The sequence below is a fragment of the Podarcis gaigeae genome (assembly GCF_964106915.1).
Source record: "Podarcis gaigeae genome assembly, chromosome: 1".
Taxonomy (NCBI): domain Eukaryota; kingdom Metazoa; phylum Chordata; class Lepidosauria; order Squamata; family Lacertidae; genus Podarcis; species Podarcis gaigeae.
The window spans coordinates 103,521,172-103,539,658 of NC_139678.1; the positions used below are offsets into that span (position 1 = coordinate 103,521,172).

Consider the following 18,487-nt stretch of genomic DNA (forward strand, 5'->3'; position numbering starts at 1 on the left):
GGAGTCAGCTTGTTTTTACATGAGTAGAATGTGTCCTTTTAATTAAAATGTATCTCTGGGTTGTTTGTGGGGCCTGCCTGGTGTTTTTACATGAGTAGAATGTGTGCTTTTATTTCAAATGCATCTCTGGGTTATTTGTGGGGCATAGGAATTCGTTCATTATTTTTTCCAAAGTATACTCCAGCCCCCCACATGGTCTGAGGGGTGGTGGACCAGCCCATGGCTGAAAAAGGTTGCTGACCCCTAGTCTACTGAGATGAATGAGGTTCTACCAGTTTATGACTGTGGATGGCAGCCCTGTAGAGACTCTGGTAAAGTTTACTAGTCTCTTCATACAACAGTAAGATAGCTTTGGCTAGTCTCCTCATACAACAGTAAGATAGCTTTGGTTAACCATGCACCCAATCGACATTTAAATTGTAGCATGGGGTGGGGAGGCTTTGCAATGTGAAACTGTTACTGGTGATTATGCCGATGACTTAAAAATTTATGACGTAATGCAATGAAATGTATTCATGGGAGAATGGAGAAGTCGGCGTTTCTCTGCAGAACATTCTGTGCAGCTGAAAATCTTGGTCTAGCTTATAGAAAAATTGGGAAGCCTTAGCAGTTGTCTAAAAACAATGCAAAAAAACCGCTTTTTAAAATGTTGCTTCATTTTCACTGCATGCAAATACAGAGCATGCAAGGCAACACATAGCATGCGTAAAAGAGGGGGAAGAAAGGCATGGACAAGGAATCGCAACACATACAAAATAATGGCAAGAATGCTCTAAGCAGGGCTTGGTGACCAGTACCACAAGTAAGAAGACATTTGTATAGGTTGGATACAGAGAACCCAGTCTGTGTTATAGTTAATCCGGTGTATTTTGCTTGAAGGCGGCTGGCACTCCAAACCTAACCATATCTCCATGCAAATAAATTTCATTGATTTCAATGCAAGTTACTTTTAAGTAAATGTGCTTAAGAACACAGCCTGGCACCCTGATCTTTCCTTTTGCTTGGAAGATCAAGAGGGTTCTCCTGCCCAACAGAATTTTACCATTTTATGTCCAAATACTTGCATCTTAATTTGACTGTGAATCCCAACCTCTAGAGTTTGAGTGCTATCTAATGCACCTGGTATTGGAGCTTTTCATGGATCCACATGGTAACTTACGTCCAATTTTGTAACAAGAAGCCTACAATCCTATGCACACTTACCTGGCTCTCCTGAATTGTGTTGTACAATGCTGTCAGCATATCTGGTCGCAGAATTTCATTACATCCATGTTGCAGGAACAACTTGGCACTAGCCTTATATTTTTTCTGTGCATGCAAACAGCAATGAAGCACAAAAAGGACTTATGAAGACAAAGAACTACAAAAAAGCTCTAGATCCCAGAACAATGAGATTTAGGCCTTTGGGATATTTGTGTATTCTCAGAACTGCACCAATGCACAGCATTCACCAGGGGCAACAGAATCAACAGACACAGAACTGAATTTTAAAAATGGAAAAACGAGAGTATTACGGTGCCATCATTATGCAATAATCTGGTTTCCATGCCATTTTCCTTGTAGCACATTTTTGCCTTTGAGCTAAATGGCGCAGAGTTTATTCGTTTCTAGGTTATCTTTGCAACTCGACTGACATTTGGTGGAGTGACTTTGACAGTACATTGGTGCATAGTTTATGAGATCACAAAGTATGAATAGGCTCACTCAAAAAGCTGCTATGCTGTTTTGGGTGGCAAAGTACAGATAGGCTCACTCAAAAAGCTGTTGTGCTGTTTTGAGTGGCAAAGTATAGATAGTTCCAGATACAAACAGAGGGGAAACCTTTGTCAATATCATAGGCAAAACCTATGACATCTTTGACTGCAGGCATTTCAGGCAGGTAAAGAAGTGGTCATCCAAGAGTGACAATAGCCAGATTCTGGGTGTTCTGGCCAGCTCTGTCACAGTACCTGACTGCTTAGTTCGCCTCCCAATTTGGCCAGCAAGGTTCTAGGGTCATCCACCACAAGGGAATACTTATCCTTCTTCTTCTCATAATCAGATTTGTACAATTTCTGTTCACATCGAACAGTAGCAAAGTGAAAAAGTGGAGGCACAAAGATACATTGAGATCAATGCAAAAACCCATTAAACAAATCCACCCACTTAAAGAGTAACACCATAAAAAAGGAGAACGGATATAGGCAATAGAAAACACAGAGCTATAATAGCTTTTACAGAGCAATACTGTGCAAGTATTACTGAAACGTAAAACTTGCTGGTGGATCTTACTCCTAAGTAATCACGTAAAGGGTTGGAGCCTTAAATGTACAACACTAAAAGCCCTTTAAATCCTGCACTGCCATCCTCCATTTAGTTATAGTTATAGTTATAACTCTATGCATTTATCACTTGCATAAATTTAGTATAAAATATATGCACATGCTATACTATAGTTCTGCATATAGTCTAGATTGGGACCTAGCTACTATTTATTATTCTTTATGTCTAAAGTCAATGGATAGAACAAACACCATTAGATGTACTGTTGGATAAGTGTTAAATGGTTCTTGTCCTTGTATTTGTATTTTAAAAAAACAATAAGAAAGAAAGAAAGAAAGAAAGAAAGAAAGAAAGAAAGAAAGAAAGAAAGAAAGAAAGAAAGGGTACTATGTGTAAAGACCACAATCTAGGTAAAAGGTAAAAGGTAAAGGACCCCTGGACAGTTAAGTCCAGTCAAAGGTGACTATGGGGTTGTGGCGCTCATCTCACTTTCAGGCTGAGAGAGCCAGCGTTTTTCCACAGACAGCTTTCTGGGTCGTGTGGCCAGCATGACTAAACCACTTCTGGCACAACGGGACACCGTGATGGAAACCAGAGGCTTTAATCAGAAATATATCCCATTTAATGGAATTTGCAGTCCTAGATTCTCTTTCTTATTTTGTCTAACAAATTTAAATGGAATTGCAATTTAGAAGCCTATAGTTCTACTTACCTCATTCACCAGCTGAGTAGCATACTTAAAATGCCTATTAATTGGACTGTCAGCAACATACTTGAACTTGGACTTTATCTTCTCAAATGACTCCTTGTATTTACACTAGAGGGACATAAAAGACATTTTTTCTAAAAAACAACAACCACCAACTAATCACTATATGGGTGTGATAAAAACACAAAAAGCATACATTTTTTAAAAAATCAATCAGGTGTAAAGGCGTGAAAGAAACATTGCAATTACTTCATGTAATTATCATGTCAGTAAGTGTGATATTTACTGATTTGTTGCTGTAACTGCATCTGTTTATCTGACAGGGCCAGTCTGTATGGCACTGCAAAACTGGAATATGATAGTATTCCAAAAACCTGCTAAAGCTCATTATGTTGATAATTACATAAATATTGCAATCCCATGCAGATTTGCCCAGAACTAATATTCAGTGGAGATCACTCCTAGGTAAGAGAGCATAGGATGGCAGCAGAGAACAGTTCAGACTTAGTAGAGGATAAACTCAATTACCAGGGAAATGACACCATCCCTTATTTATAAAAGGATATGCTGATGTGTAACTAGCACCTCCAAAAATAGAAGGCACAGTGGGTTTTTCACAGTGCTTTTTTTTTTTTTTAAACGAGGTGCTAGCAATCATATCTTGTTATGCATATACTTTGTTTAAGGTAATGTGTGATCTGTTGCCCTTTGTTTCAATGTAGCCTCAGTAGATATTCCCAGATACTTGGGCACTTTATATGTTATCATACCAATGATCTTTCACCTGTGCAATTATTGGGCAGTTCAGTCAAGCTGTGCATGCTCAGGTTGGCTGTGGAGAGTTAAAACCAATGACAAATCTTGTTTGTTCTGAGCAGAGAACTGCTTTATAACCATGGTCGACAAAAGAGGTTTAAAGACTGTCTCAAGGCAAATCTTTTAAAAATGTAGTATAAACACTGACAACTGGGAAACACTGGCCTGCGAGCGCTCCAGTTGGAGAACAGCCTTTACCAAAGGTGTCGTGGGCTTTGAAGACACTTGAACTCAGGATGCAAGGGAGAAACATGCTAAGAGGAAGGCACGCTTAGCAAATCCACAATGTGATAAACTCTCACCCGGGAACCAATGTTCCCACTGTGGAAGGGCTTGTGGATCCAGAATTGGCCTCCACAGTCACTTATGGACTCATTGTTAAAACCGCGTTTATGGAAGACAATCTTACTCGGCTACGAGTGATCGCCAAAGAAAGAAGAAGAAACATGGTCTCAAACTTCTTGTCTGTATTTGCGTGCGTCCATCCCTGCATGCATTGCCTCACCTCAAATAAATATAAAATCGAATGTATGTGTGCAGAGCAAGTGGGGGAATAGACAGAGAGAAATCACCCTCTTGAAGCTACCAGGCAATATAGAACCACACATACCGGACTGTACAGCGTCTTATTCTTTTCTGCAAGAAGAAGATCAGGAGTATCCCATGCATAACAGCCAATGCCTCTGAGCCACGTTAAATCTTCCTTATATTTAAACTGTAAAAGCAAAATAACAAGAGCAAGGTTTACCACAAGATGAGACAATTACAGGAGAGCACAATTTTTTTATATTTATATCTCAAAGCCAGTAGATACTTGGGATCATAATGATCTAAGTATACAAACTTGGAGGTAAGAACAATAGCTGTCACTAGAATAAAGTTCAAGGTAAATGTGCTTAAGGGTTGAGATGACAAAATGATAACTCCAATCCACATAGTCCTATTAGGCTCAATGGGACTTTTCGCTGCTCTGATGGAACAAGATGAAATCACAAGTATGTGCTGTTTCTATCTGGTTGCAAATGTGGGCATTTCTGTCAATTGAAATAGATTTGACTGAATTAACTTCCCTACAAATTAAATTGGGGGAGGGGGTGATAATACAAATGGGCAGTGTTTATTGTTGTCGTTTCAACCCCCATGGCCATAGGTATCGATGGGTATTCTCAGCTAGATAAATGTAGGGCTAGATCAGTTTTTAAATATTTGCATTTAGCAGAGCAATGGCCTTTAAAAGCTGTAACAACAACATAAAGACTCCCCCCCCCCCAAAAAAAGAAAACCAAGATAGACCTTGCGCCTTTCATGCTTCCTAGCTTGTTTCAGCTGCTCACACCTCCCATTGAAAAAGAAAAGCAACCTCTAAGAGTTAGTGGCTGAATATAGACAAGGGAGGCAGCAGAACTTCTCTGTGCAAGTGAAATATGCCTTCTGCTTGAGCAAAGGGGCTCTTTAGATTCCCACCCAATCCTCCTTTCAACATATCTGCTGTTAAACAAGGAAAACTAAATTGCTGTTAGCTGCTCCTCATTATGTGGCTTAGATATTCTTGATAGAAGTGAAGTTTAAATTCAGAATTCAGTTTAACGATCCAGGAGAGCCTGTCTCCAAAAGGGATGCAGGGAAATGTCAGCTGAAGTAGAAAACTATTAATCATTTTTTTCAATGCATTTTGCTCCCCTCAAGTAACACGTTGCAGCCTATTGTTTTAGAAGGCTGTCAGCATGCAATACCCAAGTGTCAAGGTTGATCCACACTCACATCACTGACTGCATCGGTGACGGCACGGTGGTGGAAATGGTCTGGTCGATCTGGGATAGATCTCCAGATTCCTAATTGACTCATGTAGTTTTCTTTGTATTTCACCTACAAAAAAAAGCATTTAATTTTTAAAATAAGCAACACACTAATCGCCCGATATTACAGGGTTGACATCAGTGATGGTACAATCCTATACATGCGTACTCAGAGAAGCAACTCCCATTGTGTTATTTATCTGTTAAACTTCTATCCTGCCCTTCTCCTGAAGGAGCTTCAAGGAGGCAATGGGACTTGCTTTCTAACATTCAGTGGAACTTGCTTCCCAATAAGTGGATTTAGAATGTCCTGGCACAGCTACGCTACTTTATAGAGACAACAGAGCTTAGCGCATGTAGGAATTTCTGGCCAGTCCATGTAACACATGGGGAAACAGTCAGAAGAGGTGGAAGTATGACAGAAGCTCAGGTGGAGAATGAGGCCAGAGCACAAAGTATAGGGGAAACAAATGCTATAAAACATAAAAAGAGGCAGGGTGGGCCAGAATTAGCTGAGGCTTTGTCTTAGGAGGACCAGGTGTCAAGTAGACTATAAGGCCTGATAAGACAGGTCACCCCTGCTTTCTCTATGAAAGGAATCACATCCACCAGAGGCATGACCAGGGGTACTTACATTATATAGGAAAGGGGGAGGTAAAGGAGTCTGAAGTAGTGGGGAGAGAGAATAACCAGTGCCCCATAGTATATATAAATAAGGTACATTTATTGTATTTTACAGTTATCAAAACCAGCATATTACTCAGGGATATGCATATATATATCCAATATCTGTAACTATCCAATATACATACTTATATATATATATATATATCCAATATACATACTTATGTATATATATCCAATATACATACTTTGCTGATATCATCAGTGACCTTGCGGTGATACACAATATCCAAGGCATCTTTCACTGTGTGGTATTTACCCTTGGCTTTCTCAAATGTTTCTTTGTAGCGCAGCTGATAAAAACAAAATAAAACAAAAAAGTATGAAGGCATCAGTTTTAAAATGTAGCAAACATTATTTTCACATTTTCCTCAGAGGTTGTAATAGACAGGTAGAAAAAGCAGACCATCAAGTCCGCTTTATGCATATTATAAACAGCCAAGCAATCCTAGTTTACTCCATAGTGCTCCTTGTAAATGTAAATCCTACTCCCCATTTATGTATAGCTTTCATTTATTTAACTTTCTATTATAACCAGAGTTTTGCATATTCTCCCGTCTATTTCAAGACAAGAGTCCAGATCAAGAAACCATATTATCTATCTCCCCCCTCTCCCCAATTTCTTCATTCTTTCTCTGCTGCCAACACAATTATACTCAAAAGTATCCATGTGGACAGAAAGGGTTGCATCCAGCTGAAACATGCTCAGAGCAGACCCACTGAAACCAGCGAACATGACTAAAGTCCATTGGTTTTAGTGAGTCTACTCTGAGTATGTTTTAGCTGGATAAAACCCAAGAAGTCAGATTCAACTAATCTAGTGCAAGGACTCCCACCAGTTCAATGGGGCTTTCCCCCTCCCCTTGCATGCCCCCCACCTCTCCTAAATCTGCCTTGGAGCATCGAGAGAACCCACAGCCTAGCGCCCAGGAGGAGGACAGAAGAGACTGAACAAATTAGTATGATGTTGATTTTTACCCCAGCAATCTTGTGTCAAAACAGATTTATATAGATTTTTTATGTATTATTCGTTTTATGCTAGTATATAAGATTTCACAGGCAATGAGAAATAGACTCCATATGAATGTCAGACCAAAGAAACTTGATCTTATGTGCAGTAGGCTCACTCCTCTGTGCCACTGCTTCTCAGGAAGAACTCCATCACAACTGTTATAGAACTATGAATAGTTGTCTAATGGCTGCTGACTCTTTTGATCCCTTTTCCATATTAAAAAAAAATGCATCATGAGTATATAAGCCATACAGAGCTAGAGTATAATCCAAATAAGTAAATGATCTGGAAGAATTCTCACTGGTTTCAGGTTCAGTTCACAGACCTTGCCTGAACATTACTCTACATTCAGATCTGGACCACATAAAAAAAACCAAACCATCCCATTTTCATCGGATACTTACATCACTGGCATTCAGGTAGGCCTTCTTAGCTCTAATCAGGATTGGTGTGTCAGCGACAGTTACATACTTGTGCTTCAGCTTCTCATATTGGGATTTGTATTTATTCTAAATTAAGCAGGGGAAATGGAAGAAAAAATAAGTACACCAAGGTGCTCGTGCGATACAGCATTAACTGCATGCAACTGGGCACTTAAAAAGACACTCTGATGTATGAGTTAACTAAAGCAAATTTATTCATCATGCCAACGATTTGTTTTTCCTTCCAATAAAGTCAGCTAGAGCAGTGTTTCCCAACCTTGTGCCTCCAGATGTTTTTGGCCTACAACTCCCATCATCCCTGACCACTGGTCTTGCTAGCTAGGGATGATGGGAGTTGTAGGCCAAAAACATCTGGAGGCACAAGGTTGGGAAACACTGAGCTAGAGGCCTGCGGCTGGTATATTCACTGGCAAATTGCAAAGCATACCACCCTAATCTGCAGACAATCTCCCTGCCATTTCCATGTGTGCCCTTCCCTCCTCTGTGATGCTTGCCTAAATCAGCCTTCTCCAATGAGGTGCCATTCAGCTGTTTGGGGCTACAGCTCTCATCAGCCCCAGACAGCAAGGCCAGCAGTCAAGGATGATGGGAACTGTAATCCAATCAGGGGCAGAGGAAGGGGGGGTGCTGTGGGGACAGTCCACCCCAAGTGTCACCACTGGGGGGTGACAAAATGCCGGGCAGCACTCACCGCAGGGCCTACAGTGTGCCCAAGCCATGTGTCTCTCCTGGGAGTGACATGGTGGCTCTGCGCTGCCCCAAATGGTCCACCCGTTGCCTCCCCCTCAGCTGTAGGGCAGCTGAGTGCGATGAGGCGGGCAGACTCCTCAGAGGCCCCACGGAGCATCCTGCCCCAGCTGGCCCCGCCCCTGGGTGCAGGGCACGCGCGCTGCCCCAAAACGCCCAATCAGCTTGCTCCGCCGCTGAATCCAATTACATATGCCAGATGACCTCTCACTTAAACGCCACCCCTGGAAATGAACAGTATAGAAGAAACCGAAACCTAAACAGGCAAAAAGTAAACGAATAAAAACAAAGCTAGATTGTGGCTTAACACGTATGAACAGCATATTTAATAAAGATTCTGTAAAACAGTTTTGATAGACTGCATTGAATGTGTTTGCCAAACTCATTGTCTAATCTAGACTTTAATGGGCTGAAGTGTGAGGTGTTTGCCGTAGTAATAAAAAGAAGAGAAGGAAAGGTGCTCACAGTCTTACCTCACTGACCAAGTCCTTCACATGCTTAGCAAGTTTCAAGGCCGGTGTCTGATCCCCAGCATGGTGATGGGGTCTTTCCTTGGTTGCAAGTTCGACATACAAGTACTAGAGAAAGGGAAGAACCATAAATTGTCAAATTATGCTCCATACACGCAAGAGACCTTGGATATAAGCGATTCAGTCCTTCTCTCACTGCTTTTTGCAAACTGAATCAGTGTACTTTTCTTCCTGATTCAGTATATCCATTCTGACTGGCAGCACCTCTCTGAGGTCTCAAGAAGAAATCCTTTATTGCCCTATTATCTTTAGATCATCTAATGAACGATGCTGACGAGACCTTCTGCACGCAAAGAATATGCTCTATCACTGAGCCACAGCCCCTTCAACTTTATTCCCCCCCCCCCAATTATTATTTTTTTTATTTTCAAAATTTTAACATCCAATTAATTCAAATTTAACATAAATTTTAAAAGTTGGTTTCCCAGCCCTTCACCCTTGATGCTTCTTCACCTACCCTCCTTGCTGCATCGTATAACAGTATTTTTATCTCTTTCCCAATTAAGACAAATAACATTCCTGGAGGTGGCAGACACCCTGAATAATCTACTAGGTAATGGGGACAATTACAAAGCACAGGAAACAATCTAGGCTATGACAAAGGACAGGAAATGATTTGTAATTGTATCCACACAGTTTCAAAGCACATATTGATGGAAGGAGGGAGAGCTCTGAATATATCCATTTTGATGTGCTGAACAGATTCAACAGTCGTAGTTGGTGCTGCAGTCACATGGTGTAAGGTTCAGTAGGAGACGATACAAGATCTGGCAAGTTCTTCATTCCTTATTGGAAATGAAGAACGGCTCTCCAGCTGTTTTGGGACTACAAAATGGCCCTCCAGTTGTTTTGGGACTACAATTCCCATCATCCCTGACCACTGGTCCTGTTAGCTAGGGATGATGGGAGTTGTAGTCCCCAAACAACTGGCGGGCTGAGTTTGGCCACCACTGCCTTATGGCTTTGACAACATTAGAAGAAGATTGGAGAACTCTGCCAGAGTTATGTTTTGACGAGGTTTCAGTAATATTACAGTTAGTGTTGGGGGAGAAATTCAGTTCAGTTAGTATTTTTAAGTGAAATTAACTAAATCTCGCTTCCTCAAACAGTACACAAAGCCAAAGACTTCTTTGAAAGCAGCACTTCACTGAATTTTGCAATGGAGTTTTCCTACCAAATAGTGGGCCGGTTCACACCCAGCACTAAACCAAACCATGGCTTAGTTCAGCACACATAGGCATGCAGGTTCCCAGAGTGGAGATTGCAATTGCATTGCTCCTCTTCTGTTCCTGTGGCTGCCGTAAGCCAAGACATAGTTTGGCTCCACGTATTATTTAAACCCAGGCTCAACATTGCAAAAACATATGTGTCAAGAGAAATGTGCACTAAGATGCTGACATATTCATGAAAGGACAAATTGAGGTGGAAATATGGAAAACTGGACTTAAGCTTGGAAATATGAGAAACAGACAGAAACCAAATCTGACAGATTCGTCCATCCCACCCCCACCAAGCGCAATGGAGGTTTATGCACATATTGATTACCTATCAATATTTACTAATTTGGGTGGAAACATTTGTTAAGGATATGGTGCTATCACAAAGACAACTTGTATAATGAATGGGCAAGTGCAGATTGCTTTGTATCAGACGCCCCAGAAAATATCTAGAAAGAGCTGTGCATTATTGAATGAGAATTCCGCATGTACTATGCAGCTTCATTTCTGTTCAGTAATGGGTCTTACCTTACTCTGTAGTTTTTGCCCTCTTTTGGCCCTGTTGAAATCTGGTGTATCAAGGATAGATGTGTACTTGGTCTTTTGCTCCTTGCCTGCGGCTCTGTACACAAGCTAGAAAGAGAAACAACAATACACTTTCGTCTTCCGTAGCCAACCTTACAGCACAAGTATATTAGAAAACAAAGAGAGTTAATAAGCTGACAGTGAGCAGAATGAAGTCTGATATGGTTGACTGACAGACTCTGTCCTTACCGCTAACTGAGCTGGCATAAGCTTATCACACCCCATTGTCATTTTTACTGAAAGCAGATTATTGAAATTGCTGGATCTAACATAGCCACATCCATTACTTTCTGTGGTTCAACTCTGAGTGAATCCGAGTTGAATATCACCCAATGTGATTAGAAGACTTGACCCTCCACAAGTGCTTTATGACAGCTATTTGAAAAGTCTACAAATCGCTGCATACAAGATATTGTTTCAATAGCTTGGTGTTCTTGTGCGGGTTCCCCACAGGCACCTAGTTGGCCACTGAGAACAGGATGCTGGACTTGATGGGCCATTGGCCTGATCCAGCAGGTTCTTCTTATGTTCTTACATTATGAACTTGGAGCTCCCTTGACATCACTGCTGCCTCTCATTGCCCTATTCCCATCCCAGCAAGTGGCAGCACTGCTAGTGGGTGCCTGAAGCTCCATACACACACCCTCCACCTCACACAGCTCAGTCAGTAAAGCATGAGACTCTTACTCTCAAGGTTGTGGGTTCAAGCCCCATGTTGAGCGAAAGATTCCTGCATTGTAGGTGGACTAGATGCTCCCTGTGGTTCCTTCCAGCTTTGCAGTTCGACTGCAAATCATAATCCTATTATTCTATATGCTGCTGCTGGCTGTAAAGCTAGCTAAGCCAAAATATTCTGCATAGCATGAACCTTAACTGTGGTCTCTTGCTAAAGAACAAAGAACTTCTCTTCATCTGCAAGTCTACTTTAGAGCAGCTGCCGTAGAAGCACACTTAAAACGATCCAAGCATCCCTTTAAATTCACTTTAAAACATTTCAGTGCAGAAGGATTAAAGAACATCAAACTTACATCACTCAAATGGGTCTTCAACTCCTGAACGGTCCTGTAGACGGGAGTGTCCAGAACCACACGATATTTATCTTGTGACTTCTTTGCAGCTTCAGTGTAGACATAATTAGACTGAAAAAGAAATGTGCTTGCGTCAAAAGAACATGCAGTCTCCATCAGCCCAACAATAAAACTTTGAATCCTAACAAAGAAGACTAATGAAGTCACAGCCCCTTGCTATAACTCCACAAGAATCTCTGGAATGTACAGGTTAACAGTACAATGTAAAACATCACTTTAGTTGCTTTGTAAGTGGGCCATAACGTAACATCCATTCAAACACATTAGGGTGGCTTCTGTAGAAAACATTAGAGCCAAGCCACTAAGCATAGAACAACAATATCTTAAAATCTGCACCCATACATCCAGTAGCGAACCTTGGGGCCTCAAATTTCAGTGGGATGCCAAAATTCCACCTGCCCCTACTTCTCACCTTCCATTCTACATAATAGCTGTGGCACCCCATGCAACCACACTGATAGCTCTCCCCTAAATCTACCTTTGATACATCTGCTTCTCTATAGCTGTAAACAGGGAGGAAGTGGGGGAGGTGTGCTATGGAAGAGATACTAATCAGCACACACATTTGAAACTGTAGCTCATGATTTGGCACACACAGTGGTTCTGTTAATCCAGTTGTACCAGCAGAAACCAACACAGGAATGGGCGCAAGTCACATGTAGTTTGCAGGTGTTAAGTTCACTGATTGCGCACTCTTGCTACTTGCAAAGGACAATGTCCATGTTCAGACATCATGGCAAGCCTGCTTACTATGCACAACCCAAATCAAGCCGCCTTTGCTCTTGCTCACTCCTCCTGGCTTGTGCTAGGAGATAACAAACCATAATTCCAGAGATCATTGTTTTGTTTTGTTCCAATAAAGCACAATCAGTAAGCCAAGAACAAGCCTTGGCTAGATATCATGGTTTCTTGGGAACAAAGCAAACCATAAACCCTGATTTGGATGTAACAGGAAGCCAGGAATTGTGGAGCAAAGCACAGCAAAGTGGGACTGATTTTGCTCATGCACAGTGTTTATGTCTTACCATGATGTGTGAACAGAGTCAGTGATGGGGTGGCACTTTTAGCTACTAATGAACATTATGACAAAGGACTGCTGTGGGATAAAGTGACCCAACACATCTAACCAAGCATAGGGCCTCACTTCCAAGAACAATGTCCATGGCATATCTAATGACCACACATAAACTTTGGTATGGCATTGCCTAGTCTGATCTCATGCCCAGCATAGTACAGTTCACAGTTTATAGTGGGAAAGAACCTCACTTTTGAATATAAAAAGGTATAACTTAAATCAAGTCAAACCAACCAAACAGACAACAACAAAAAACCACTTGAAAATTGCAGTGTTTCACCTCTTGATTATTTGTCAGCAAAAAATTAAGGAGTCATCCAACAGAGATAGTCATGGAAAAAGAAACATACCCAGAGCTTGCGCAAATGTCGGGCACGGACCATATCAGGGGTATCATAGAGGAAGCAGCCCAGGCCTCTCAGCCACTGCAGATCAGTTTTATATTTAACCTGCCAAACAATGATAAGGATGTAATACCATATCTATTACATAAATAAACCATCATATTATGTGTTATAATCATAGTGTTTTGAATAATTATGCAATAACTGAATAGTTTTAAAAGATGGCAAAGAAAAGATGATAAATAATATAGAATGTGTGCATGACACACACACACACACACACACAGTGAGAGAGAAAGAGAGAGGGGGGACCAAATAAGAGTAGGAATTGAGCCACTAATGCTACTAAGTCCAAAAGCTTACATCGCTTGTAATCTCTCCAACGTAACGGTTATGTATCGTCTCCGGAGTATATGGCAAGGAAATCATGTGCCCCTGCATCTTGAAGAAGTCAGTCTTGTAGATCAGCTGAGATACAAAAACAAAGGGGGTGGGTAAATAATTAGGGTGATTTTTTCCCCATCACATCAGACATTACTGGAATTTGTCTATTTATTTATTTATTTATTTATTTTAAAATGTATAAGAGAGGCATACATCACTGATGGATTCCTGGTTCGTTTTCACTTGGCGAATTTCAGGCGTGTCGGGCGTGGTATGAATCTTATCCTTGTTTTTGTGATATACTTCCCTATAGAGCCTCTGTAACAAAAGAGAAGGAGTTCTTGCACATGGTGCTGAAACCAATAAAACAAAAGACACCCTGATCTAGAATTCCATGGCCTGCCTACCACTGCTGGGAATCCTGCAGGCAGTACTTCTGCTCACCCGCCCATTCAGTTGGCAGAACATGCTGCTCTGCACCATCAGACTGAGACTGGCATCACTCCATGAATGGAGGCCGGCAGAGCTGAGTAGAGGGATATCTCAGCCCAATCCAATCCCCCAGTGCAAAAGAGGTTTGAACAGCAACAGCAATTTCTTGGGAGTAAGCCCCATTGAACTCAGTAGGACTTACTTCTGAGCAGGCATGTGATTGTGCTGCAAAGTCTACCTCCGACAGCGAAGATTTGTTTTCTTTATTACAAAACAACTTCCTATTTCTTTTGCTGATTCAAGTAAGTATGCTCTTTTAATTTGCACTCTGGAGCAAAATGGTTACGTTTTTGCCTGGTTATGGGATCTTCTCTGTTCACATTGTTGGCCAGTTTGGTCAGGCTCTAAGATTTCAATGAGAGTGACTAGAATTGCACATTGGACACTGACCACCTGTAACAAGGCAGGAGCCTGGAAATATACTGACCTCAGAAGGGAGAATACAACTACCATAAGTCTGTGTCTCTTTCCACCCAGACCCAGGTAGTGAATCAGGAAAGTTGTAGCAGCATTGCCCATGAAGAAGGAACCAAAGAGTGTTTCACACTTGATCTCATGGGATCAGTGTAAGTGTGCCCCTTTCATTACATACCCCAATAACAAACATTTATAATAAGGGGAGAGTCATCATTCAAATTATATTTACATTTAAGTCATTAACTATAAAAAACTTACATGCTTATTAAGAGATTTTACAGAACACGGGGTCCTGAGTGTCTGACAAAATCATACCATGGTTTTATAATGAGTTGCATAAGATTCCAACAGTGATCTTATTTTTTATTTTTTGCATCATCAAGTACCATATAAATGCCAGTTTCCTTAAATACTATTCACATTACCTCATTGAGAATTTTGTTGACTTTCCTTATGTTTACAAATGGAACAGCTTTGGGTCCAAAATTGTAACCTTTATCCTTGATATGTTCATAGACTTCCTTGTATTTCAGCTGAAATCATACAAAAAAAAATTCAGAAAGGTATGTATTTTAGACACAATAGCTGTTTATAATAGAACCTAAAAATGAAGTCATACCATTTAGCAGAACATGAATATATACTTACATCCATGCTAACTTTTAAGGTATCTAGGATTGTAGTTAAGCCCTCTTGCCCATTTCCTGATACCTCCCCATTCCCTTTCCTTGCCTTATTAACACCCCCCAAGATCCTATGGTTTGGTTGCATTTTCCCATTTCTATGAAATAATATAAAATTTATATGGTCATGTTTTCAATAAGTATAATATTGCAACCACAATTTTTGTAACTGATCACCTATCTATTTATTCATGCAGCTATATTTATTTGGAACAGTAGTATGAGTTAAAAAATAATCCACCACTCACATAACTGCCAAGGTATTGGGCATGTTTAGCATGCTTGAAACCAGGGGTATCTGGTGGGAGTTTGTATCCAGTGGGAAGTGCATGCCAGCCAGCTTTTCGGTAGAGACCCTGCCAAAGAAAAGAAAATTCATGACAATGTTTAAATACTGATTTTGCAATGAAGTGCAACACTATGAATACATTCCCACTCAATTAGGTATTGAGCATTCATTCTCATTTGCTTAGGGGTGGTTATATGATATTGTGTCAAGCAGTGGCTATTCCATACTTCCTGTTGCTTTCCTTTCCACAAAAAGTCTAGGGTTGTTGTTGTTGTTGTTTTAATGGATTTGTTGCACAAGAACACCAATAATTGCTCAACTTGAATTTTTGAGTATGCACTTGAACCCCACCCACAAAGCAGGAAAAATCTGGGGGTAGCTCCAGCTCCAGCACTTACTTCATTCTGTATCCTGTAAGCATGAGTTGCCCGCTCCAAATCCACCGTCTTATCTGTTGGAGTGTATTTCCCTTTGACATTGTGCACATAGTCATGGCGGTAAACGGCCTAAGGAATATAGAAAATGTAAAACTGATGCTGAGTGATACAGCAAAAGCTTATGTGCTGAATATGAGCTGGGCATACATCTGGAGAAAGCAAAGTATCAGTAGTAACAGTAACAGTAATTTGTACCCTGCCCATCTGACTGGGTTGCCCCAGCCACTCTGGGCAGCTTCCAGCATATATAAGACCATAATAAAACATTATACATTAAAAACTTGAATGCTGGGGTAGAGGTAATGCACCATCCAACCACAGGGGTATTGTGGGGATTAAAGGAGGAAAAGTGAGAGCCAAGTACACCACTTTGAGTTCCTCAGAGAAAAAAGTTAACCACCAATGCAATAAATAACTAAATAATAAAACCACAAGTAAAATAGGAATCCGCGTACAACTGTAAACTGGATCTGGTGATTAAAGTGGGGGGGGGGGGGATGGCTGTGAATGCTGACTGAATCTCTGAAAAGGATACACAGCCTTACTAACTAATTGGCTGGTTTGATGTGCATTACTAAGGCACTGCTACTATTGTTAATGAGAGCGTAATTGAAATGGGGGGGAGGGGGGGAGGAACAAATATTACAATGAAGCTGCGGTGAACAGAAATGGAGATCCTTACCTCACTCAGATTCATGGCACTCTGGACATTCTGAACATAGAGAGGTGTGTCAGTGACCACGGTGTAGTTGCTCTCCATTTTCTTGGCCTTTGACTTGTATTTCAACTACGAGAAAGAGAGAGAAAGCACCTGAACCTTCCCTTTCTCATTCCCACCACTGACTTTGTCAAATGTCCCACCCATTCGGCAACTTTTCTTAAGGCTCTCCAACCAACCACTCCTCAAATATGCCAGATATACCTGGCAGCTGCCCTGAAATAAGAGCCTCTCCTCCAACTTCCCAAGAAGCTGAAGTAAAACTCCAAGAAGAGGAAGAAGCAATAATAATAACAACAACAATAATAAGGCTGCCACATTGTTTCAGTCTTGCCTTATCATCATCATCAAACCTTTTATTGGCATCACATACAAACATCCAAAACAAATCAATACAGAATTACCACTTCCCCAGCGGCACAAAACATTATCACCTGACTATTGTATCTTGCGTTCAGTTAATTAGCAATTTTTTAAAAGATATCAAAGGAAGTTGAAGAGAGGGGAAAGGAGATGTGTGTATTCCTAACTCCCCTGAATTCAGAGGAGATAATTAAGTTTATTGTTAAAGCAGCGGTGCTTCTGCTTTTATAGTAGGGAAACCACAGCAAAAAAAATAAAAACAAATAGCAGACTGTTGTATCATGTATGTTTTACTGGGTGGCAAAAGCGTGCAAGGCTGACTGACAAAAGTGCAGTCCAATATAAAATACATGAAGCAGACAGCAGTCAGTTTTCAATTCAACCTACTAACCATGCCCCGAAAGAGCTGCAAGAGGAGTTAGGAAGGAAGCTTCTGAACAAAGCAATTTGCTATCATCAGTTGTACTCACGTCATTACGAAGGTCATAGGCATGTTTGGCATGGAGAATTTCAGGGGTGTCCCAGACAAAGCAACCTATGCCTTTGAGCCAGTTGAGGTCATCTTTGTACACAATCTAAGATATTGGATTAAAAATAGAGAAGAGTGAGAATTTCAAAGCAAAACATAGCAAACATTCATTATACACAAATTAAGTAATTTAATCGTGATTGAAACTTTGCTACATAATGGAAACCAGCTTAGAGCATTAGCATTAGTTTCCATTGGCTGCCATTATGTTGTTCGATTTTCTAAGTACTCCTTTCTTCAGCAACCCGTCGTTTCCTCAGATTCCTGCTTTTCAGCCAGTTCCTATTTAGTCCTAGTAATACAACTTGTATTGTACAACTTGGTCAGTTTGATTCAAATGTCTGTCTGTCTGCACACAGATAGCAGGCGCATGAAAAACTGAAAACGTTTGCTGCAAAAACTTCCAGATTGAAACCCTGAAAGGTTCTCTGTTCATTAAAAGCCCAATTAATTGTCCCTTTGAAGGCAAGCATCTCCTGCATCCACCAAACAGCAATCAAAGGGGGGGGGGTCTGACGCCCGTCAACAGGCAATGAACACAGCCTGTAAGCTTATAGATGTAGTTTGCCACACCATTAATGCTCCTTTTCCTGTCATGTGCAAATATAATAGTTTTTCCAAAGGCAGACCTGGTATCATTTGCAGACTTACATCACTCAGCTGGTCGTTGACTTTCCGAGCAAGAGCATTGGCATGAAGATCTGGGATGTTGGCCCATTCATGAAGACGGATGCGATAATCGATTTCACTGACTTTCTTCTGAGTGCTCTTAGCTGACACTATGTCCACCATGTCTGGTGCAATATGGATTTTGGCCTTGTTCTTTTCATAGCCTTCTCTATATAAGCGCTAGGGTAAAATAGAGTT

General features: G+C 40.9%; 1 protein-coding gene across 1 annotated transcript in view; it reads right to left on the reverse strand.

Annotated features, from left to right (window-relative positions):
- Positions 1 to 18,487, reverse strand: part of NEB (nebulin) — a 157,416-nt gene that overhangs the window by 42,196 nt on the left and 96,733 nt on the right. The window contains exons 106-123 of the mRNA XM_083702309.1: positions 18,272 to 18,469; positions 17,562 to 17,666; positions 16,693 to 16,797; positions 15,972 to 16,079; positions 15,533 to 15,640; positions 15,027 to 15,134; positions 13,906 to 14,010; positions 13,672 to 13,776; positions 13,315 to 13,413; positions 11,830 to 11,940; positions 10,745 to 10,849; positions 8,943 to 9,047; positions 7,684 to 7,788; positions 6,456 to 6,560; positions 5,549 to 5,653; positions 4,398 to 4,502; positions 2,975 to 3,079; positions 1,204 to 1,308 (exon numbers count right to left, since the gene is read on the reverse strand). Coding sequence (XP_083558435.1) covers positions 1,204 to 1,308; positions 2,975 to 3,079; positions 4,398 to 4,502; positions 5,549 to 5,653; positions 6,456 to 6,560; positions 7,684 to 7,788; positions 8,943 to 9,047; positions 10,745 to 10,849; positions 11,830 to 11,940; positions 13,315 to 13,413; positions 13,672 to 13,776; positions 13,906 to 14,010; positions 15,027 to 15,134; positions 15,533 to 15,640; positions 15,972 to 16,079; positions 16,693 to 16,797; positions 17,562 to 17,666; positions 18,272 to 18,469 — 1,992 coding nt within the window. The remainder of the gene's footprint in view (positions 1 to 1,203; positions 1,309 to 2,974; positions 3,080 to 4,397; positions 4,503 to 5,548; positions 5,654 to 6,455; positions 6,561 to 7,683; positions 7,789 to 8,942; positions 9,048 to 10,744; positions 10,850 to 11,829; positions 11,941 to 13,314; positions 13,414 to 13,671; positions 13,777 to 13,905; positions 14,011 to 15,026; positions 15,135 to 15,532; positions 15,641 to 15,971; positions 16,080 to 16,692; positions 16,798 to 17,561; positions 17,667 to 18,271; positions 18,470 to 18,487) is intronic.